This window comes from Pituophis catenifer, unplaced genomic scaffold, assembly GCF_029215685.1.
Source record: "Pituophis catenifer annectens isolate HBS135680 unplaced genomic scaffold, rPitCat1.0.hap2 SCAF_4, whole genome shotgun sequence".
Taxonomy (NCBI): domain Eukaryota; kingdom Metazoa; phylum Chordata; class Lepidosauria; order Squamata; family Colubridae; genus Pituophis; species Pituophis catenifer.
This window is the reverse complement of record NW_027256884.1, coordinates 64,259,308-64,284,360: the sequence shown is the minus strand read 5'-3', so window position 1 is coordinate 64,284,360 and position 25,053 is coordinate 64,259,308. Positions and strand designations below refer to the sequence as shown.

General features: G+C 39.0%; 1 protein-coding gene across 7 annotated transcripts in view; it reads left to right on the top strand.

Annotated features, from left to right (window-relative positions):
- DMD (dystrophin) overlaps positions 1-25,053 on the top strand; it is a 2,096,968-nt gene that overhangs the window by 535,079 nt on the left and 1,536,836 nt on the right. For all 7 annotated transcript variants that reach the window (XM_070944209.1, XM_070944203.1, XM_070944204.1 and 4 more), the window contains exons 3-4: positions 20,076-20,168; positions 22,940-23,017. In XM_070944209.1, the coding sequence (XP_070800310.1) occupies positions 20,076-20,168; positions 22,940-23,017 (171 nt within the window). The remainder of the gene's footprint in view (positions 1-20,075; positions 20,169-22,939; positions 23,018-25,053) is intronic.

The window sequence follows — 25,053 nt, the reverse complement described above, 5'->3', positions numbered from 1 at the left end:
CTCCTTCTTCTCCCAAAGGAGAGGTTTTTAAGCTGTCAGATAGCTGATTAGCGCTGTCAAGGCGGCTTTTACGAGATTGTGGGGCTGGCAGTCTGAAGAGACCGTCAACGACGCCTGCGGTGCCAACCGGAAGTCTATCTCTAAAGATTTTCATCATCTCTCTTCCTTTAAATTCAACTAGAATCTTTCAATTACTCAGATTATTTCTTCAACCCTTCAGCTATTTAATGTTTCCAAAGTCAAAGTGCAACATTACTAGTAATAATTATGTCACAGTAATATAGAAGAAATGGCAGGCAACTACAATGGCTCCTATCCAAGCTTAAACTGACTTATTTTATCTACTAACTGTTTTTAAGGTTTCTGTTTTAATTTTTAAATTTTTTAAGTTTTAAATTTTAAATATCTCTATATTTTATATTTTTATATTTCTCTATTTACCTTTAGCTGTACCCCGGCTATAGTAGCTGTATTTTTAACAACTTTTAACTACCTGAGCTGGCCTCAGTTTTGGGAGTATTTTTGCTGCAGCTTTTGTTGCCGCTATCTACGATTTATTGCTTTAGCTTGGAAGCTGAGTACTGCCAAGCTTTGATCTGACTTCTTCTTTTATCTGACAATTATTTTTAACTATCATTTTGTTACTCCATTTATCTTATTATTTTTATCTACTCCCTGCTCCTTGCTCTGCCAGGAGGGTAGGATCCTTGCCTTACTCGTGAGGAGTTTTGTTGTTATTTGCATCAGGGCTTGTTTCCTCTTGATCCCTCTGCCTCTGGACCTGGACTCGTCCCAGAAACTAGATTTTTCACCATATTATATAATGAAGTCAAGGAAAAGGACCAGATCCCTTACTGACTTGGCTCCTCAACCTTCTTTGAAGCAATCCAAGATTGAGGACTTTGCTTTAATTCGACCTCCCTGCCTGGAAACTCTAGCTCCTTTTCATCTGACTGCTGCTGGTCGTCGTGATCTTCCGTTGGTCGAGGATGTCGTCCCCCGAGTTGAGAACAAAGGCTCTTCAAAAACTACGGCCCCCACTCAACCTTCAAATGAACCTACTCTTATAGAACTCTTGGCCCAGCAATGTTTTCTGGTTGCAGAAACAACTGCGAGTATACAGTCACAGCTTGATAAAATAATAAGTTCTTTAGATTGTCTAGTTTCCTCGATTACCGCCAGCTGCCCTGGATGGACTGCTCGGCAGCCTGGTGCAGTGACAGGGCCCTCCCTGTCGGGCCCCAGCAAAAGTACCGGTTGGGGTGGCCCTGCCAGTGGGTTGAACTCTACACCTCTGGGTGCGAGAAGCCACCTGGTTTTACAGCCAAGACAGGTGGCCCTTAATATTAATCCCATTAACGGCAACTTTCCTTACTGGGGCTCAATTCAGCTGGCAAGGGGTCATATACTACAGCTACTGGGGTTGACTGCTGATGATCTGAAGAAGATTGAACTTTTACCCTCCCCTGCATACTGCTCCAGAGTGCTACTTAATTTTGATAACCCCAGCACCCCAAAATTATTCTTCAGGAGAAGTTCTCTGCTAAGATCTTTTGGCATCATGCCAAGCAGAGTCTTCAAAGATATGTCGATTAAGCCACTTTTAAGAAACCGACAATTTGTGACCAGCAGGAGACTTACAGCCCCAAAAAGACCCTTAGCAGCACATACTAATGTACCAATTTTGAATGCCATCCCTGATACTAGACCATCTATTAAACACTCATCCATTCCTGCAAGACTTCCCGATGGCATCTTCTCAGACGGTACCTTGTCTGTTCCTCCTACAGCTGGTCAAATCTTCTCCCCTCAGCGAGGCCCATCTCATCAGGAAGTTTGTCACGATCTGATCAGCTTGGAAGAAATGGCCCCAAAGGAAGCGACACCAGCCCAGGGCCTCTAAAGTTCTTTAGTGAATAAGCCTCAGGCTAGTGCCTCTGGGATTCCACCCATCTATGAAACCAACCCATCTCAAGACAATTTTTGGAATCTGGAGGAGATACAGCTTTTCGACTCCTTTCGTGCACTTCCACAACCAGAAAGGGCCCAAATTATAAAGCGCCTGTCTGCAGTTAAATCCAAGCTTTGGAGTCTTTCACTACCGGATAAGGATCCCCCTGGACCCCAGGGAGTCCACATCGATTTATCAGAGGCAGTTTCCTTGGCCCTCCCTCCAGAATGTCCAACTTGTAAACTTGAAGATCCAGGGCTACTCCAAACCCCGTCTGTTGATGTCACCGAATGCTTGCCAGGTAAGCAACCAACAAACGATAGAAGCATAAACTGGACTGCATGTAGAGCCCTACAGCCTCATGAACAAGGCTCGCCTTCCTTCCACTTTTCTTTGCCTTTATCTCCCAAGAGGGTGACACTTCCATCGAATAACGGCTGTATTTTTTCGGATTTGAAGGGCTCTCTGGAAAAAATTAATTATACAGAATGACTAGCAAACCCGGCATCCCCCCTTGCACACTTAGATGCCTTTCATGGAATATAGCAGGTTGGGGGAGAAGGTGCGGCACCACCGATTTTATTTTATTTTTTTTATTGAAAAAGTTTTCAAATACAAATTTTTCCCCCTTTTTTTTCTCCCCCCCTCCTCCCTAACCCCCCCTCACCACCCATCCCCCCCTGTGACTTCTTCACAACAAAAACCTAATTCATAACAGATTACATAATGTTTTACCATCCCCTTACTCCCTCCTCTAAATACTGACCCTTACTTACGAAATATATTATTAATATTGTTTTTATAATGGAATATATACATACATACATACATACATACATACATACATACATACATACATACATACATATATATATATATATATATATATATATATATATATATATATATACTTTTAAGCAGAGTGGGCAGTGGATGAAAGATATTAAGAATTGTTGTGTATGGCAATTTTGTAGGAAAGTGGGTGGAAATAGGTTAGTTTACTGATTGATTAGTTTAAGAAAAGGGATGTTTAAGTGATATATTTAGGGGAGTGGAGGAAATGGATAGAGTTGAATCAATGTTAAATTAGGATTTATGGGGAAGGCTGCATTGAAATGTTATATTAATATACACAAAAGATTAAATGTTAAAGTAGGATTTATTATATAGTTTTAAAGTGGAAGGTGGTTATGAAATGTTGTAATAATATACAGATATAAGTTTGCGAGAGGAGAAAAAGGGCAGATTATTACTAAATTGGGAGTTATAATAATATTATGCTAAATTAGAAGTTATCATACAATGTTATAGTAGAATGTTTTTTTTTGAAATGTATGGTTAAAGGGGGAAGTAACCACCGATTTTATTAACTATATTCAGTCATTTGATGTGGTCCTGCTTCAGGAGACCTGGGCATGCGATAAGATATCCCTTACAGGGTTTACGGCCATTTCTTTGGCTGCTACCAAACAATTCAAGTCGGGAAGACCTAAGGGTGGTTTAGCTTGTTTGGTCTCTACCTCCCTGAAAGTGGAGACAGTGGAGCTGCCCCCCAGTGAGTCCTTAGCTATGGCGCTCCTAATTAAGAGAGGACACAGTAAAATGCTAGTGTTCAACGTTTACCTTCCCCCGATGGTGAGGCAAGCCGACACTAAGGCTCAATGGGGCGAACTGGAGAGCTATATTATCCGTACAGAAACTAAATTTCCAGCGCCGTACATCTTTATAGGGGGCGACTTTAATGTCCGATTGGGAGGCCAAATTCCCCCACCGATTGAGGCACTCTACTCCCAAGAAATCTGCCAGGCCATAGGACACCAGATCTCAGCCAGGCATTCTAAGGATGAACTAACAAATTTTGCCAGCGTTCAATTAGCCCTCTTAGCATCCCAACACAATATGACAATCCTTAACGGGAGTACCCTAGGCGATCTAGCGGGTGAATTTACTTTTAGCTCTTCACGGGGGAGTAGTGTTATTGATTTTGTGATGGTTTCCCAGCCACTAAGACAGGCAGTCCATGTTTTTTTTGTGGACTGCCTCACAGAGAGCGACCACTACCCCCTGGTCACAATCATTGGGCTCTTTACAAATATACATCTGCCTAAGGGCCCCCAAATACTGGATCCTTATGTGACCTCTTATGCAAGGAGGATCAAATGGTCTCCCAAGACTGAAAGAAAGTTCCACTCTCTTTTATCATTGCTGGAGTGTCTTAGCCTATACAATCAGGCCTTAACATGCAGTGACTCAGCGGCAATCTCGACCTTCGAATAATTAATTAACAGTATTCAAAGGAAACTAGGAGCTGATCGTAGGCCAAGTGGCCCATATCGTCCAAGAAGCAATCCCTGGTTGAAGAATGTGTGCTGCTCAGGAACAAGATCAGACAGGTTTACCTGCTCTATTGTAATCGAGGGGATAAACGCCTACCCGAGGACTATTACCGCCTGAAGCGGGAGTATAAAGGACTAATTGTTAAGAAAAAGAGGGCTAAAAAAAAAAAGAGAAGTGGGACCTACTTCTCCTCTCTATCCAGCAGAAGAACATCCAACTATTTTGGCAAATGGTTGCCAGTTCGCTGCCTGGTCATCAAGAACTCCCTCTCTGTTGTATTTCCAACAGAGATTGGGAAAGCCATTTTGGATCAATCTTCCAGGCTTCAATAGTCACGACCGGACTCGGACCACAACTGCCCCCTGCAATTCCGGACTGGCACCCCGTGACTCATGCTGAGATCAATGAGCTTATCTCTGAACTTAAGTCAGGCAAAGCTCCTGGCCCTGATGCTATACCCCCTGATTTGTTAAAATCTAATCCCAAGTGGTGGTCTCCTCTTTTAGCAACACTCTTTACCCATATCAATACCTCTGGCAGGATTCCTACCTCCTGGAGCCAAGCAATTATTGTCCCTATTTTTAAACGAGGAAATAGGAACAACCCAGCCGATTATCGTCCTATAAGTCTGCTTTCCATCATTGGGAAATTGTATGCTAAATATCTCCAAAGCAGACTCCTCACCTGGGTCGAGGAGTCCAACATTATTGGTGCTGAACAGATTGGGTTTAAAGCAGGCTGTGCCACATTGGACCACTGCTTTGTCCTAGCGCACCTGGTTGACAAATATGCCACCATACAAGTGGTAAACTTTTTACTGCTTTTATCGATCTAAAGGCAGCGTTTGATTCAATCCCAAGGGAATTGTTGTGGACAAAATTGCTCAAAAGCTCCATCAACAGACATCTGTTGTTCCTAATTAGATCCCTATATAATCAGACTTCTAGTCAGGTCAGGTGTAGTTTGCAGAGAGAACTCTCTAACCCCATCCCGATAAAGAATGGAGTAAGGCAGGGCTGTCTCCTGGCTCCTCTTTTGTTTAACCTATTCTTATCTGATTTGGCCTCTTATATTGGACGTATTGAGTCTCACGCCCCAAAGCTGTCAACAACGAAGATCCCGCTTCTCCTTTATGCTGATGACGCGGTCCTCCTATCACTGACGAGGCTTGGCCTGAAAAGGCTTCTCTCTGCATTTGGGTCCTACTGTGCTGAGAATCACTTGTCCATTAACTACGACAAATCAAAAGTCTTGGTGTTCTCTAGAGCCCGGAAGTTACACAACTGGGCTATTAAGGGTAATGCTGTTAAGCAGGTTTCCCATTTTAAGTATTAAGGTATACATTTTCAGAACACCGGTGCTTGGACTAGACACCGAACCCAGGTGCTGAATTCAGCTTTTTGTAGCCATCAGCAGATTTTAAGATTTTTCTATAACCAAGGTGGCCAATTTATTCCTTCTGCTCTGCGTATTTACAAAGCCAAAACCTTGGCCCAAACTCTTTACAGAATTCCTATATGGATACAGGGCTTCAAGGAGTGTATTGAAAGAACCCAGGCTGCTTTTTTAAGGAAACTTTTGGGTCTCCCTCCCTGTGCTGGCTTTGCTCCGATGTATCTGGAACTGGGCATTCGATCAGTCAAATGCATGGCGTGGATCAACACCTTTAAATGGTGGTTTCGGGCACTCTTTTTGGCAGCCCCTGGCAGCTACCTCTCCCTGGTGTTAGCTGACCCCTATATGTCTCGATGGGAGAGGGAACTGATGAAGAAACTCCACCTGTTAGGTTTTTCGGGGGATGCCATGGGAGACTATGGCCCTAAAGATGCCCAATTTAGGGTAGCCCAACGGCTTGTGGACATAGACTTACAATATCTGAGAGCTAGAGCTAATAAAACCTGCTCCCCTCTGGTCTTCAGCCAACTTAATAATTTTGGACTGAGGATGGCTTCATATTTCTATACTCTAACCATCCCTAAGTATAGAAGAGTCTTCTCCCTTGCTCGTTTTAACGTCTTGCCTTCAGCATTGCTGGATGGACGATTCAAGAGGCTTCCGAGGGGCGAGCGGCTATGTCCCTGTGGTAGAGCGGAGGTTGAGACTGTGGAGCATGTCCTTTTACACTGCCCCATGTACAACGTAGCCAGGACTAATTTGATGTCTCTCTTAGAGACAGATTTCTGTGGGCCCAATGATAGTGATTTGGCCTTGTATTGTTTAGGAGATGGCTCCTCATACACTACCTCTCAGGTCTCAAAATTTTTTCTAAGAGCCGTAACCATTAGAGGGGCTTCTGGTGGCCGGCTGTTCGTGATGTTCTTTTTCCTATGTTTTTCTGTAGCTATGCTTGCATTTTGGTCTGTGACCGTAAATAAATTTATATATATGTAAGGCACTTGGCCACTCATGACACATGGAACACCCATTCTGAATCATGATACCTAACTTCAAAACAGTACTGAATATTAACAGTTTCCTACTTTTAATCTAATTATCTCAAGAGTAAAACATAAACTGGAAACTGGAAAAGAGAATTTGAAAGAACATTTTATTCTAGTATAATTTGTTAGATACAGTATGCTACTAAGATAATTAGACAAATGCATTTGATTGAATAAATTCTTCATTCTATGAAATAGAAGCAGCTTAATCTTTCCATGTTAAATGAATAGCACTAGGCATAAAAATAAATATATATTATGATAACTTAAATATTAATTTATTGTCAGTAACAAGTAATTTATTAAAGATAAAATCATGAAAGGTAGAGGAAAACAGACAGAAAGGTACAGAATGTGTCATTTCCATACTCAAGAAGAATAGAAAGGCCTAATGTTCATATTATATGATTAAATTCCAAAGGAATCTGTATTTGGCTGTCACAGTAACATAAATATTCCACATTCAAAATTCAATTATCAGTTATCCATAATCTGGATTCCAGCTATGCTATTATATTTAAATAAACCAATTTTGTTATGAACAAGATTAATTCTATTAAGGTTCTTATTTTTATTTTGTTTTTTTAAGTTTAATAGTAAAATTCTTACAAGTATTACTACTTGTGAAGGGTGAACTATAGTTTCCATTCTTTATTATGGCAATTTTTAAAGTATTTCAAACAAACTTAACAATGTTTGTGCATTTTTTTCAGTAAGTTGTATAATAAATAGCACAAGGGTTTAGGTATTTATAGGATGAAAAACAAAGGAGCAAAGGGTTTGGTTAGGATTTTATTCTTTCCAGTGTCAGAACACTTTAAAAGAACATTTTGACTCAAAATGCATCAACAATAACAAGTCTTTAATTCTGAGCAAGTCCCTACAGTCAACCTTTTCCCAATTTAGAGGGACTTTAAGGTAAGTATAAAGTGTGATTTGACATTGTCACTGAATTTCAGTGAAATGATTACAATCAGAGTTGCACAAATAAATTTGAGACTGTTCAAACTGGGTTATAATGAATAATAACATCCCTTTTATATCAGTAATACCCAACTTTTGCAGCTTGGTAACCCGGTGGGCGGAATTTGCAGAGCAATTTGAGTAGCAAGGGTGTGCACATGAAAAGCGATTGAGAGTAGTTACAAAATAACACAGCCAACACACAGATACACTGAGTTGTGTTTACTTTCAGGAAATAGTAATAAGGCACAGTCCAATAAACAGTCCAGGTCATACACATATAAAGCAATAGATAGTAAAACAATAGTCCAGGGATAATCCAATAACAAAGTCTTCTTACCAGTTGTTGTAGTCATACACAATAAACAGTTGCAAACAGTAGCAAACACAGCAAAAGAGCAGTAAAGAGCACACAGCAAACAACAAAGAGTCAGTAAAAGGAAACAAACTAGGTTTCTAGCTCCCTCTTAAGGACATTGGCTACAGAGCTAACCAATCAGGATACAGTATGATGCAATACAGTAGTCTTAAAGCAATATTGATGGTTTATATATTGCCAACCCAACAAGTTAGGTAATAATTATTTCCTAACATTCTCCCCTTTGGGTAGGACAATATATAATACCTTACATTCTTAAACCATAATTTTCACAACATGCTTTGTGCTTGAGTGCACCCTGAGCCTTTGTAAAATGATCTGCAATATTATGTTCAGTCATGCAGTACTCTAACTGAATCATTTTACTTTTTACACACTGTCTAATGTTTAAATATCGCAAATCAGTATGCTTAGACCGTGTTTTTACAGCTAAATTAGTAGCCATATTGATTGCAGATTGATTATCTTCATACACTAAACGGATCATTCACATTCAATCCTATATCGATTAACAATTGTTTATAATATATCAATTCAGTGCATATCAAGGATAAACATGAAAATTCGGCTTCCATAGTTGATAAACTAATATGCTTTTGCCTAATTGATTTCCATCCTATCAAAACATTATCCAACATTACCACTATACCTGATGTTGATTTACAAGTAAGTAGATCATTTGTAAAACTTGCATCAGCATATGCCGTTAAAACTAAGTCACTACTAGGCTCTAAATATAACGAATAATAAATCGTTTGCTTTAGATACCTAAGTATTCGCTTAGCAGCTTGCCAGTGCCTTTCAGTAGGTTTAACATTATATCTAGCCAGTTGGTTCACACTATAAGATATATCTGGCCTAGACCAATTACTCAAATATGATAGACTGTCTATTAAGGATTGATATATTTCCTTATCAAATACAGGACTTTGTATATTACTATGTTTAAAATCCTGGCTCATTGGTGTTTTAGCAGGCTTACAGAGTTCCATGTTATAAAGTTTTAGCAATTGGCTCACTTTTTTGGCTTGCAAAATTTTGTAACCTTTACTAGTTTTAACTACATCAAGACCCAGATAATGCTTAATTTCTCCCAAATTCCTAATTCTGAACTTCTTTTGCAATATAGAAACAATTTCGGTTGCTTCATTTTCAGATTTTGTAATAAGTGCTATGTCGTCAGTAAATAACAATAAAGAAATTAAACCATCTTTCTCTTTCTGGACATGGATCAGCTATACTAGCTACAAAACCCATTGCAACTAACTCATTAACAATACATTTGTTCCACTCGTAACCTGACTGCTTTAAGCCATAAAGACTTTTCTTCAGTCGCCAGCAATCAGTCTTCCCATCAGTATTCTAACTTAGTGGCTTCTTCATATAGATCGTATGTTGTAATGGCACATGCAGATATGCAGTTTCAACATCCATATGGCTTATCCTGTATTTATTCTTAGCTGCCCAAACTAATGCTGCTCGCAATGTAGTCGCCCTCAGACTAGGTGCAAACACTTCATCATAGTCCTTATCTGACTGAGCAAATCCTTGAGCAACTAATCTTGCCTTATGGGAAACAGTCCCATCTACACCAGTTTTTAGTTTATAAACCCACTTGCAACCAATTGCATGCTCACCTGGTGGTAGCTTAAAATGGTGGTAGCTTAACATGGCTTAGGACCTGGTTATTTACGGGACCACCTGCTACCACCAATAGCCTCCCACCGGCCGGTACGCTCTCATAGAGAGGGGCTCCTCCAGGTGCCGTTGGCCAAACAATGTTGACTGGCGGCCCCCAGGGGGAAAGCCTTCTCTGTGGGGGCACTTACTATCTGGAATGAGCTCCCGCCGGAGATACTGAGGATCCCGGATCTGCACACCTTCCATTGTGCTCTCAAGACTTTTTTATTCCATCAAGCCAACCTGGCCTAAATCTTTCCTCTTTAAAATGTAAATTTTAATTTGTTTTTAAAATTATTGGGTGTTTTAAATTGGTCTTGGCCATATTGTTTAATTCGGTTTTATTCTGTTTTTAAATTTTGTATTTATGTGTTTTATTCTGTGGCTGTTCACCGCCCTGAGTCCTTCGAGTAGGGCGGTATATAAATCCAATAAATGAAATGAAATGAAATTCTCATAAACATCTAACTCCTTCAATGATGTCAGCTCTTTGTCTATCACTTTCTTCCAAACTAACTGATCCTTTTCAGGATACAGTTTAATTTCATTAAAGTTAGATGGCTCTATGTTCACCTGACATACAACACTTGCTTGATATCTATCAGGTGGATGTGTCTCGCGAGTTTAATGTCTAGGTAACTCAGGACTCGCGATAGGTATTTTCTCTTCTACCTCCCCTATAACCTCTTCTTCCTTTACAGTAATAGAAGTTTCTTCCTCAATTATCTCATTATCAGGGTTATCAGCAAATACTTGAGTATCCACAATAACACTATCATTTACCTTGTCGGATTCCTGCTCAAGCTTACTCCAACCAACATGCTCCAGGAAATGGCGCCCAAAATCTATATGACCTGTGGTTGGATTCATAACCAACAAAAAATAGTTTCTTTGCTCTATCTTGCCCCTTTCGCCTCAATTGCGAAGGAATATGAACCCATGCTGGGGCTCCAAATGTATGCAAATAACTTAATTCTGGTCTTCTACCATGCTAATGTGTGAATGGTAATTCACCAGTTGTTGAATTGACTATGTTATTCAAGACATGGTTAGCACACATTATTGCCTCACCCCAAAGTGTCTCAGGCAAACCAGAATCAGATAACATGGTTCGAGCCATAGTCTGCAACATTTGCCCTCTGCGTTCAATATACACATTAAGTTGCAGTCTATAAGGGGCAAAATGCTTGTGTTCAATGCCAGCTTTCTGTAACATAGTTTCAAACCTGTTATTGGTAAACTCAGTACCATTGTCAGTTACCAGGCAAAGAACCTTTTTCCTCTCAGGAAACCTCAGCCAGTTTGAAAAATGCTGGAATGTTTCTGCTTTGGTTTTCATAAGGTAACAGAAACCATAAGGGGAAAAATGGTCTATTATGCTCAATATATAACAGGCTCCTCCTAAACTAGGTTTTTTAGGACCAATTATATCTGCAAACACTACCTCTAATGGTTCATTGGTTGTAAACCCATTAACTCTGTTTGCAGGAGTTACCTTACTCTTTTCTTGGCTGCAAGCATTACAGTTTAAATATTTTTTACAAGGTTTTAATTTTATCCCATCAGATAATTCCACAGTTTTCTTTAACATTTGAAAGTTTACATGTCCCAAATGCCTATGAAGCAAGTGAATGCATTCATCATGTGGCTTCGTGTTATCGTAAACTGAGTTAGCATTAACCATGATTAATGGATCATCATTCAGAACAAACAAATCATTCTCTAACTTTGCAGTAACACTTGTACCATCTTTTTCTATCAGACATTTATCTCCCCTAAATGTTACTACAAACCCAGCTTTTAACAACGCTTTCACAGATAGCAGGTTAAATTTTAGTTTAGGTACATACAACATAGGTTGCTCATTTATACATGAACAATATGCAGTACCTTCTCCAGATACTTTCATTTTCCATCCATTTGCTAATGATACATGTTGTTTACTCTTAGTCATTTTAACAAACCTCTCTCTACTATTAGTTATGGACTGCGATGCTCCACTGTCAACTACCCACAAATCATGGTTTACAGTTGTAGTTGAGCTGGATATAGCTAAATTAACATCCTTTTTAGCTCTCTGTTTACTACCAGTATTCAGTTTCTTGCCCTTTTTACAGAATCTAGCTATATGACCCTTAGCCCCACAAGAAAAACATTTTCTAATAGTATAGGCAGTTGAAGACGGGTTTTCTTCCTGTGGTTGTCTCTTTCTCAGTTGGTCTTTATCTTGCCTTCTTCTGGACTCTTCTAACAATCTTCCGGTTATGCCAGTCAATGTCAGTTCATCTCTGGTCAGGACTTCCAGAGAAGACACATTATCATCATAACTTTCATCCAAAGAAGAAAAAATGATATAAACCTGATGAAGCTCTGAGAAAATCAGCTCCTTTTCATGTAGTTTTTGTAAAGTTCCTTTCATAAACTCCAAATGTACTAATATATCTCCACCTTTCAGAAGACGACCTCTAAACAGTTTACGTGTAAGGTGTATGTGTGCACCCACACTATCATGAACATAAATCCTCTTCAGAGTGTCCCAACACTTGGCAGCAGACTCCTCACCACGAATATGGACTAGCTGCTTGTCACTCAGTGTCAGTCCGATTATACAAAGAGCCCTTTCATTGTCCCGGTTAAATTTGGCTATTTTCTATGCATCTTCATCGTCTGCTGGATTCCAAGCAGTTACGTCTGGTGGATCATGAACTACAGCCCGCAGTCCTTCCTTACACAAAAGTAGGCTGCACTTCATAGACCAGGAAACATAGTTTGTTCCATCCAACTGGGTTATCAGAGATATACTGGTTGACTGTTCTTGTGCCATCTTCACTTGGACAATAAACCACAAAAACAGCTGTCTGGATATGGTACTGTGTATTCACACTAACTCTCAATATTTTGGGCCCATAACCAATGTTAAGGAATTCACAGAGCAACCCTTGAGTAGCAAGGGTGTGCACATGAAAAGCGATTGAGAGTAGTTACGAAATAACACAGCCAACGCAGAGATACACTGAGTTGTGTTTACTTTCAGGAAATAGTAATAAGGCACAGTCCAATAAACAGTCCAGGTCATACACAGATAAAGCAGTAGATAGTAAAACAATAGTCCAGGGATAATCCAATAACAAAGTCTTCTTACCAGTCGTCGTAGTCATATACAATAATCAGTTCTTCTGTATTTGCAAACAGTAGCATATAGAGATATCAGAGAGCATGAACAGCAAAGAGTCAATAAAAGGAAACAAACCAGGTTTCTAGCTCCCTCTTAAGGACATTGGCTACAGAGCTAACCAATCAGGTCACAGTATGATGCAATACAGCAATACAACAGTCTTAAAGCTATATTGATGGTTTATATATTGCCAACCCAACAACTTAGGTAATAATAATTTCCTAATAGGGGGGGACTGGGCCACGTGAGCAGCAGGCTGGCACACATGCACATATGCATGCAGCTCAACCTTGCGCAAATCAAACTGCACAGTGCACATTGGCCCGCCATTCACGCGACCCAGTTGCAAATAGGCCATGGCCCAGTAGTAGGCCACAGCCCAGGGGTTGAGGACCCCTGCTTTATATGACTTCTTTTAAAGTCATAAGATTAAAGTCTTCCTTTGTGTTTTCATGTGATTCAAGGGATTTAATACTGCTGTTTTTAAAAAAGTGAAATGTTTCACTTTCTATTTACTCTGAAAATTCAAAGAAATGTTTAAGACATTTTCTATTTTATTCCAAAATAAATTGTTGATATTAGCCACAAATAACCACCACCACAACATTAATAGAACAATTGTATATTCCAAAGTGGCTTCAAATCTGAATTAGTGAAATCTTAAATTTTCATTTGGTAGTTAAAACACTTTTCACATAAAATGTGGTTTTTTTTCTAACTGTTTTTGTTTTACTGCTATTTAAACTATTCTGCAGAACATAGACAACATTCAAACCCTTATAATCCTGCAAATTTTTAAAAACTATTTATTTACAGAACATTATTAGCTGCTTTCTTAAGTGCAGAAAAATGCATTCATCTTAGCTGTATAAACAAATGTAACCCCAAAAATTATTTATAACAATAACAATAAGACTTATATACTGCTTTACAGTGCTTTTCAGCCCTCTCTAAGCAGTTTACAGAGTCAGCATATTGCCCCCAATAATCTGGCTCCTCGTTTTACCAATCTCAGAAGGATGGAAGGCTGAGTCAACCTTGAGCCTGGTGAGATTTGAACTGCCAAATTGAACTGCAGGCAGCCAGCAGGCAGCAGAAGTAGCCTGCAAGTACTGCATTCTAACCACTGTGCCACCGTGCTCATATTATTATTGTATTACTAAGACTGCGGTCATATACTATAGAATTAACAACTTGGAATTGGTCATTTAATCTTTGGAGTCACAATAGGAATTAAAATCAAAGCATCAACAGTAGATAACAATTTAGATCCTGCTAGAAGATATCCACTGAATACTGTTTTACTGAGATACTGTTTTACTGCCAAAGTGCATTAATTTTTTTATATTGTTGTATTGTTTTTGTAATGGTCAATATGAATCTTACTAATATAAATTCAATATTGTTCACTCTTAACAAAAGGTAACATCTCTTGTCTTTCTATATTACTTCAGATATTTGCTTAAGTGCTTAATAACTTCTTCACCCACCCCATCCCATTTCAGTCTTCTTTTTTCATGGTAAACATTTAACTCCTTCAGTCTCTTCTTATAAGGATTTAATTTCTAGTTACAAAACAATCCTTGTAGACATTTTCTATATCTTTTTCATTTGTCTGATTTTTTTTAAAGAAATGTAGTGCGTAGGACTGGACACTAACGTTGAAAAAATTGAGAGGAGGCAATGTTTTTCAACCAACACTGAATAAAATAAAATTCAACAGTTACCATAAAAATGGAAACTTATGCAACATAAAATTGTGTTGCCAATTTTACGGCTCCATGAGCTGTGGTGGTGCATTGGTGAGAATGCAGTATTGCAGGCTAGCTTTTCCCATAGCCAGGAGTTCGATCCTGATCTGCTCAAGGTTGACTCAGCCTTCTGTCTTTCCAAGATCAGTAAAATGAAGATCTAGATTGTTGGCTGACATTTGTAAACCACTCAGAAAGTGCTATAAAGAATTATGGAGCTTTATAAGTGCAAGTGCTATTGGTACATCACATAGTTGTCTGAATCTACTTTGATCAACTATTTATGTTTCTGCTTGGTCACAGACTTCTTTCTCAAGCACCTCAATAGAGATGTTCAGATAAACATTTTGCAACATATTTTTTTAATATGAGAAAGGAACCTGCTTAAGAACGGCATATCTCTTATTTTTTTAAAGAAATTGCACATATAAATAGTAGGGACACAGTGGCTCAGTGGCTAAGATGCTGAGCTTGTCGATCGAAAGGTCGACAGTTCAGTGGTTCAAATCCCTAGTGCCGCATAAAGGGGTGAGCTCCCGTTACTTGTCCCAGCTTCTGCCAAGCTAGCAGTTCGAAAACACATAAAAATGCAAGTAGAAAAATAGGGACCACCTTTGGTGGGAAGGTAATAGCATTCCGTGAGCCTTTGGCATTTAGTCATGCCGGCCATGTGACCATGGAGACATCTTCAGACAGCACTGGCTCTTCGGCTTTGAAACGGAGATGAGCACTGCCCCCTAGAGTTGAGAACGACTAGCACATATGTGCGAGGGGAACTTTTACCTTTACCTTTACATATAAATGTAACCTTTTTGTTAGAAGAGGACTTTTAAATATTGAATGAGTAGATATAGAAAAAGAATATGGTCTTCTGGGAATATTGTTGACCTCACCCCATTCCTAAGAGGTCTATAAGGGGTGTGCATAAGTGCACCAATGTGCCTACTGTCCCTGTCCTAATGTCCCTTTTTATTCATATCCATTTCATATATATATATATTATATTTATTGAATTTGTATACCGCCCTACTCCCGAAGGACTCAGGGCGGTGAACAGCCATAAAAATAAAACATGGAAATACAAAATTTAAAATAGAGATAAAACAAATTAAATAAATTTGGCTGAACCATATTTAAAACCCCAATAATTTAAAACCAAATTTAAAATTCCCATTTAAAAGCGGAGAAGTTTAGGTCAGGCTGGCTTGCTGGAATAGGAACGTCTTAAGCGTGCGACGGAAGGTACGCAGATCCGGAATCCTCCGTATCTCGGGGGGGAGCTCGTTCCAGATAGTAGGTGCCCCCACAGAGAAGGCTCTCCCCCTGGGGGCCGCCAGTCGACATTGTTTGGCCGACGGCACCCGGAGGAGCCCCTCTCTATGGGAGCGTACTGGTCGGTGGGAGGCTATTGGTGGTAGCAGGCGGTCCCGTAGATAACCAGGTCCTAAGCCAGGTCATGTATTCATAATCATGTTTATACTTTTATCTGTTATTTTATATATGCTTGACAAATAAAATTAGATAGATAGATAGATAGATAGATAGATAGATAGATAGATAGATAGATAGATAGATAATGAGCTTATAAAATCCCATACGAATCTCCAGCATGGGATTCTACTTTGATGCATGCTTGCTATCAGCTGCCATAGTAATAGGGAGAGGGGCATGGCATTTGGATTGGGGATGTGAGCTGGTGAGGTGAAGTCCCATGTGAACTAAAAAGAAGGTTTGCTCTCAAGAATTACTGTGTCACTGAGTGAAGTTGTTTACACCCTGCCAAGGCCAACCGTCCTAGGACTCCAGATGGGCGAAATACCTGGAGATGAGCTACACACAACATCATACTGGATGTTGATTGGACACTCAGCAAGGGACCCAGGGGGGAGGGGTTTGGGGAAACTTTCAGTCTGTAACTTTCATGCATTTTGAATCAGATCTTGCCTTGCTTTCACTGCTATCATTTCAAATTCAGTAAAAGTACTTCTCTATCTCAATGGAGTTGGGGGTTTTCTTTCTTGGGTTTTGAATGGAAGCAGCCTGACATTAGGCAAGATCTGCTTTATCAGCCAACCCAGGGACCCCAGTCTACCGAGGGGGCTGAGCACACAATGTCAACCCAAGGGAGTGATGAATCTGAAGTCCTGGGGTCAACCTTCCCCCAGCCACACTGGTGCCACGAGGAGATGGAATGGATGGAAGAGCTGCAACTCAAGGAGATTCCAGTCTGAGCCAGATGGTCACTGGGCCTGGAAAGCCTCCTGCACCAACCTGGAAGCCAAAAGGGGATGTGGAGGGGGGTGTATGAGTGGGGGAGACAGGGCACATGTGTGGGGAACATGCGCACATACACAGGGATGGGGAGCATGTGCAGGAGTTGCTCACATTGCATTTTGGGAGTTCAGGCATGCACGAGTGATTCGAGCCCGGGCGCACACGCACCAAAAAGGTTAACCATCACTGACCTACTGTAAGTGCCCCCATGCCCCATTTTGGCTTCCAGGTTGATGCAGGAGGTTTCCAGGCCCAAAATGGGGTGTGGGGGATGCACGGGCGCAAACCCCCAAAATGCATAGTGAGCACCCCTGCGCATGCTTCCTGCCCCCCGTGCATTCACGCGTGTACTCCCCACATGTGCCCCGCTCCTCAAGCATGCGCAGCAGAGACCCAAAGACCAGCTGTCCGGCGGGAGGCATGAACGCATGCATGGTGGAGCTGGGTTGGGGCCACAGCTGGCATGCCCACAGAGAGGGCTCTGCGTGCCACCTGTGGCACACGTGCCGTAGGTTTGCCATCACGGCTGTAGGTGATCATTAAGACTGTGTATTAAGCATCTCAATATCTTTTTTTTTTTTAAGATTGACTTCTAAGACATTGTGATTAAATGTTCTGGTGAAAATGCTTATTTTCTCTATAATATTAATATTCCACTATGATGATTAGGGTTGCCAGGTCTGCTTCCAAAAAATAGCGGACAAGCGGGGGGGGGGGTGTTAAGTAGTAAAAACATAAAAAAAATTAACAATTAAATTATATATTTTCTTACAAACATTTTAACACGTATTAAAATAATCACTTCAAAATTTTACTTAAAATTCAAAACATCAAATATATTATAATAATATGTAAAATTACATTAATACATTGTAATACATTATATTACAATAATATTAAATTACATTTTACTTTGCTGTCGTGTGTATTTTTTATTTGACTGCGCAGCTTTGATCAATTCTTTGTGTTTAAGAAATAATTCTTTAATTTCAGTACAACATTGAGAAATATTAAAAAATATACAAAGTTCACTTCGAACTGATGGTACAAGCAGTCGGTTACGTTCGTCATTCCACAAATTTCCCATGACGCTGAAAATTCGTTCAACGTTTGCATTTGATACCGGAATTGATGCACAATACTGGAACAGTTTCAGTAAACTCGGAGCTGGCTCTTTCTTGAAAAAGTACGTCCACTTATCAAGGGATGAATCGCCCTGCAGATGAACATAAACTTCTTCTAAGGCAGAAATTTCATCGAAGAGAGTGTTGGGTGGAAGTTCTTCTTGCCATGGTGATAATAACCAGATGTTCGTCATTTCTTCTAAAGTTGAAGGATTATTGCGATCAATTAGATTGAAACAACTTAGCATCTCATATACTGAATCGGTGAAATTATACCACTTTTCTAGGTACACAATGGCTCTTTGATACACGTTGATGGCTTCTTTCTTGAACTTTTGCACGGCATTCTCAGGCAAATGTTTTTTACGTAAGGCAAATAAAACTTTCATTCCAAAAAACTGCTCATCATATTTTTTTTTGCAAAGAATCACGCAGCTTACACATGATAATGTGAAGATCACATGCAAGAATTTTCTTGCTTTCCAGCTTCAGTAGGATGTCTTGCATTATTGACATGAGGAAGTGCGTGAAATATAAATACAATTCTGAAATTGTTGGTTCATCGTCCTTTGCGAGTTCATTTTCCTGATCTGAAATAAGGTTCCAGATAACCTTATGTCACTCATCAGATCCAAGAGAAATAAAATGCGATTTTAGAGGTATCCAGTTTAAAAGAAGTCTTTTGACCGCTTTAAACAAACTTAACCAACGTGTTGGAACATGGCGCAAAACTTCATGGAATTCTGACTCGCAAAACTCAAAAAATGATTTCAACTCTTCTCATTTCTTCACAGAATTCGAAAATTCGGCAAAAGCCTTCAGCACTACTTTTTCGATATCAAAAGATAACTGCTTTAATGCATTTTTTTGCGCTGTTGTGTCAAATGTGATTATTGCAATGAGCATTTGATCTTTGTCTCATTCTAACTTATGAAAAAAAAGACAAAACGCGATTCTCCTATTCTTATTCTCTTAGACTGTACAGCTTTAGATTACGTACCATTTCATCATAAAGCTTTTGAATAAAAAAAATGTCCACTATTTTGTGAAAAAAAAAATAGTGAACATAATGTGAAAAAAGTGGACTGTCTGCTCAAATAGTGGACACCTGGCAACCCTAATGATGATTTACATGTTATTAAATTAAACCAGAAGTTTTTTAGCAGCAGTTATCACCTGAACCTTGGTACAAAATATTTTAGGAGGATGCTTTTTTTTAAGTGAAGGCTTTCATGGTCTATCTAGTCTATAGATCTCATCTGGAAATACTTGCCTTCTCCATAACAAGACAACTTACTCCTGAGAAGTTTGTGTGTTCTCATTGTTTGGCTTTGTTACCATGGCAGGATTTTTTTTTTTAATTTTATGAGTATATAGCACAGACTCCTATGTCAGACTAGCTTTTGTGTGGGAAACCCTAATGTCTTTTATATCCACCAAAACTGGTCTTCAGAAGTTATGACTTGTCCTTAAATAATTACTGGTACAATAAATTCATAAATAATAGGATAAGAGATCATTGATAAGAGCTGCTGCTATAGATGGAAATTTGTCATAGTCCATTCTGGTATCAGCAATGATAAGAATTTATTCATTGTTTGATTCTTGGGTAAGAATGTCAGAAGTGATGTAACAAATATATTGCTGAAGCAAAGATTATCTGGCTATCTTAGAATAGAAAACTAGGTAGTATTCATTTGTGAAATATTTTTAAATTCATGAGTTGGAAAGTGCAACATAAATGAAACAGACTATATTGCAGATTATAGAGCAATACCTCATGAGAATTATACTGTTTGTTCTTTTGCCGTAATCTACCTGATTTGTGAGAGAATCTTATGCCTGATGTTTTTGATAAATTTAGTAACAAAATAAGATATTTTGTTGCTAAAAGTGAAAAGCCAGCTTTCTTTTAGAAAAAAAAAATTCTGTATGAGCAACAGACACAACATTTTCTTAACAGCTTCGCATAAAGTCTAATAAATGTCCTCTCATTTCAGTTTGGTATTCATCCAATTGAAGATCTCTTCAAAGATTTGCAAGATGGTCGGAAGCTTTTGGAGCTCCTGGAAGGTCTTACAGGCCAAAAACTTGTATGTTTATATCTATCTACTATCTCAGATAATTTTGCAATGCTTCTGCATATAAAATTCATTATAAAATTAGTATTTGTGGACCTTGTACCTGTAAATATTTTATAATATTTTATAAACATATAAAGAATATATTTCAATTAGTGTAATTTGCTGATGTTTTAAATTTCTTTATGACTTTCTCTTGTTTTTCCTAGCAAATGTCCCAAAAGATTTCACATATGGTCCTCCCTTAATAGAAACTTGCAGTGACAACATTTTCCATTACTGTTCTTTTATTAATATATTTCATTGTATGAAATATTGTATACTGAATAAAAACATGGAGATATCAATTTAAATATGTCTAAAATATTTATAAAATATTTATATTAGTTATATTTGTTAAGGATATTGTTGTGTTACCAACCAGCAGAGTAAGTGCACAGAGAAACGGTACTGAGAGCAATGAATACAATACATACAAACTGGTTTAACAAAGCTTTTACTTTGTAGTGAAAAACAATTGCATAGTCTTTTAATCAATCCAAGTCTTTAGCCATTCAAATCAGTCCGAAGTTACAGATATCTTCATACCATACAAACAGCAGTAGGTAATAAACAGCAATACAACGCTGGTAACAAATCACGATGGTAGAATATCCATCCACATCTTCACACACAACGGTAACAGTTCCAACCAGCAAAGTCAAGCAATAAGTCAAGCAACAATGACTATAGCTCGGCTCTCTCCTTATATACAGTTTAACTAGTAATTATCCACTTAAGATTAGTGGAGTCAGCAGTGCAATGACTCAACAGTACAATTAGGATAATTGCAATCAGCAGTTAGTCAGCAGTCAGTTACAATGACTCATCAGAACAATTACTCAGCATTACATCTTAAAGTTACAGAATACATTTAAAGTGATAGAACATATATATTGCTTGGACAACTTGTTAGGCTTACACCATATCCTAACAATATTATTTCTGATTTTCAGATAACTGCGATAAAAATACAGTATCAGTGTGTTAATATATAGAATTGGATAATGAAATTTATAAAATATTCTCATTTCAAAGTTCAAACTATTTTCAACTGCCTCTAGTGAACTCTATAGCTCTATAGCTAAACATATTCATATTCAAAAATAAGAGAGAACAGTTATTTTCATCATTATTAACCATTATATTTCATATATATATCAGGGGTGAAATGCTTCCGGTTCGGACCAGATCACCTGATCCGGTAGCGATGGAGGTGGGTGGTTCGGAGAACTGGTAGCAAAAATCCCTGCCCCCCCCCCCCATTGCCCAGCTGAACCGTGCAATCATCAGAGGCTTTTTTTTTTAATTTTTAAAAGCATTTTTTCTACAACCTCTTTGGCCGAAAAAATGCTTTTAAAAGTAAAAAAAAAAAAGCCTCTGATGATCACGCAGCTCAGCTGGGATCATCAGAGGCTTTTAAAAGCATTTTTTCTACAACCTCTTCGGCCAAAGAGGTTATAGAAAAAATGTTTTTAAAAGGAAAAAAAGCCTCTGCCGATCAGGCAAGTCAGCTGGGATTGTCAGAGGCTTTAAAAAGAAAAAGAAAGCCTCTACCGATAAGGCAAGCTAGCTGGGATTGTCAGAGGCTTTAAAAAGAAAAAGAAAGCCTCTACCGATAAGGCAAGCTAGCTGGGATTCTCAGAGGCTTTAAAAAAAAAAAAGAAAGCCTCTGCTGATCAGGCAAGTCAGCTGGGATCGTCAAAGGCTTTAAAAGCATTTTTTTTACAACCTCTTCAGCAGAAGAGGTTGTAGAAAAAATAGTTTTAAAAGTTAAAAAAAAAAAGTTGGCCACGGCCACTCAGTCATATTACCCCCCCCCCCCCAAGCCACACCCACAGAACCGGTAGTAACAAATTTTACATTTCACCACTGATATATATATAATTTATATTTCACTGATAAAGAAATAAAGGGAGACTAGTATAGATCTAGTTCAAGTTATTTAGCTCTCATCAGCTAGCCATACCCTTACTTGGATTCAAACTTGGGCTGCCTGAATGTTAGGCAGTTGTATTAACCTCTGAGCCACAAGTTCTCCTCCCTTCATCAACTTGAGCCAGGGGAGAGATTAAGTGTTTTTCTATCAAGACACCTGGTCTACCCCAGCATGTGATGTGGGAGGGAGCATACTGCATCCCTTTATATATACATACATACATTAATTCTACCACCACCCTTTTATCTTCCGCACTACATTTTCTGTCTTCATCTGATTCAAAAAAGTAGATTGTCTTATATGCAGCAAAATGTATAAAATACTAAGAGACTTTTCATAGATTAAACATATGTATAAATTGTAAATATAATTAAGATGAACATATATTTGAAAACTACAGTAGGTTTATCGGTTTTCCTAAAACAAATATACACATCTATTTTACTAACAAAATGTAGACAGAATTCTCTATATCTGATCATAATTTGCATAAGTATAAAACCGGAAATATAGTTTTTCTCTATTTTTTTCAATATCATTCAATCATTTTTATGAAAGGAACTGACAAAACAGTTTGATTTAAATTTATAATGGAAGGAATGAAACTGATTTCATTTTACCACTCCCCTGATTCAATATAGTCACCAATAAATGCAATAGTGAATATATATAGTTAAAATAAGGATTTATGTTCTTTAAGCTCTTGTTGGTTGTTCTAAAGATGGTGTAAGCTTTCTGTCATAAACATATTAAATACACGAATGGTTTTTTAAAAATAATTGAAAATAGCTATTTATATTTATAGGGGAAAGAAAAGGGCTCCACTAGAGTTCATGCCTTGAACAACGTCAATAAAGCACTACAAATCTTGCAGAAAAATAATGTAAGTAATAATTTGCATGAATCCATAGTGCACACAGAGTTTTAAAAAACACAAGGCTGTTTCTGAAATACATTTCACGATGGATAAGATTCACGAAATCACATGAAATATGAGAGATCGAAGCATATGGCCTCAAACTACAATATGTTCAGGAAATGGTTTTAAAAACTGTTTATTCAATTTATATTTATAAAAATATATATTTATATTTCTGTTTTCCTATACATTCCATAAAATAGTTACTTTTTAATCTTTCATATTTAATGATGTATTGAAATACATTAGGCATTGTGAAATTATGTCAGAAAGCAGCTGCAGCTTTGAAGAGGTTAATGGGCCAATTTCTTATTTGTAACTACCTGAAAATTGTGTTTCAAATATCTTTTTGTTTAGTGGGGAATATGTTATTCAGTAGATAATAGATATTATCTATAATAATACATAGATATTAGACTTCCATATTGAACTTTCTTCATATAAAAAGTGGAATCTGAAAAATCCACAATGATGTTGTAAAATTTGAAAAAGAAAACTGAAATAAAAGTCAAACCTGATAATATTGTTTATCCTTGAGACCAAAGTTCCTCTTCACATCAGCATCACAGAAATATTTCATTCTGGTAACAAATATTTCCTTAAAATGCTATATAATTGCTGATGCATAAAATATGTATAATGTGGATATATTAGCCTTGTCAGTTTTGTGTTGACAAGCTCTAGAACTGGGGGGGGGGGAGGAATAATGTATTAATAGAAAGTCTCAGGAAAAGGGGCGTTGGTCCTACCTGATACGCCCCTTCTCGTTGAGTGGAGACAGCAGCCAGACGTGGGTTGTGCTCATTGGTCAGAGGATGGACTGAGCCTGGAATTCTTTTAAATCCGCCCCCTGTTGCTAGGGCTCCCAGCTTTTGTCGAAGGAAGATCCAGACTCGGTGTGTGGAAAAAGGAGAGTAAACAACAAATTCAATAAAACAATGACATGGATGACCAGACTGAAAAATCAGGGTGGGGCTGGCTGCTGTCTCCACTCAACGAGAAGGGGCGTATCAGGTAGGACCAACGCCCCTTCTCCCTTGAGGGTGGAGACAGCAGCCAGACGTGGGACATACCAAAGATCATTGTCCCATTTCACGGGCGGGGACAGTCTGGGCAGAACACCCCTCCCGAGCTTCAACGTGGCGTAACACCCTCCTCCCAAAATCAGCCTCCGCAGAGGCGAACTTATCCAGTTTATAGTGTCTGATAAAGGGGGAAGGAGAAGTCCAAGTCGCCGCCCTGCAGATCTCGTCCAAAGAGGCGTTCAAAGACCAAGCTGCCGTGGTCGCCGCACTCCTGGTAGAATGGGCTGTGACATTGGAAGGAAGAGGCAACGACCGAAGTTCATATGCGGTCGTAATCGTCGTACGGATCCAGTGCCCTACCGTGGAAGAAGTCACTCGTTGACCTAAAGAAGACGATAGAAAGGAAACAAACAATGATTCTGTTCGCCGAATAGCCGCAGTCCTCTGGATGTAGAGTTCAAGTGCCCGGCGGACATCCAAGGTGTGTAACTGGCTCTCCAATGGGTTGGAAGGACAGGGATAGAAATCTGGTAGAACCAGTTCCTGTAAACGATGAAAGGGAGAGTTAATCTTAGTCACAAAGGTAGGGTCCAATCTGAGGACCACCCGATCCCCATGAAAAACACATAAATCATCCCTAGTGGAGAGCGCTGCTAGTTCGGAAATTCTGTGCGCCGAGGTGATAGCCACCAAAAAGGCTACTTTGCCGGATAACAGACGTAAGCTGACTGAAGCGAGAGGTTCGTATGGTGATCCCATAAGGGAGTCCAGCACGAGGGAGAGATCCCAGGAGGGATACCGATGTAGTACAGGTGGACAGAGGTTAGTTGCACCCCGGAGAAACCTTCGGATCAGCGGTTGCTGAGACAACGAATGAACAGAATTATATGTCAAGATAGAAGAAATAGCTGCCACGTGCCTCCGGAGGGTGTTTGGAGACAGGCCCTTGTCCAAACCCGACTGTAGAAAACGGAG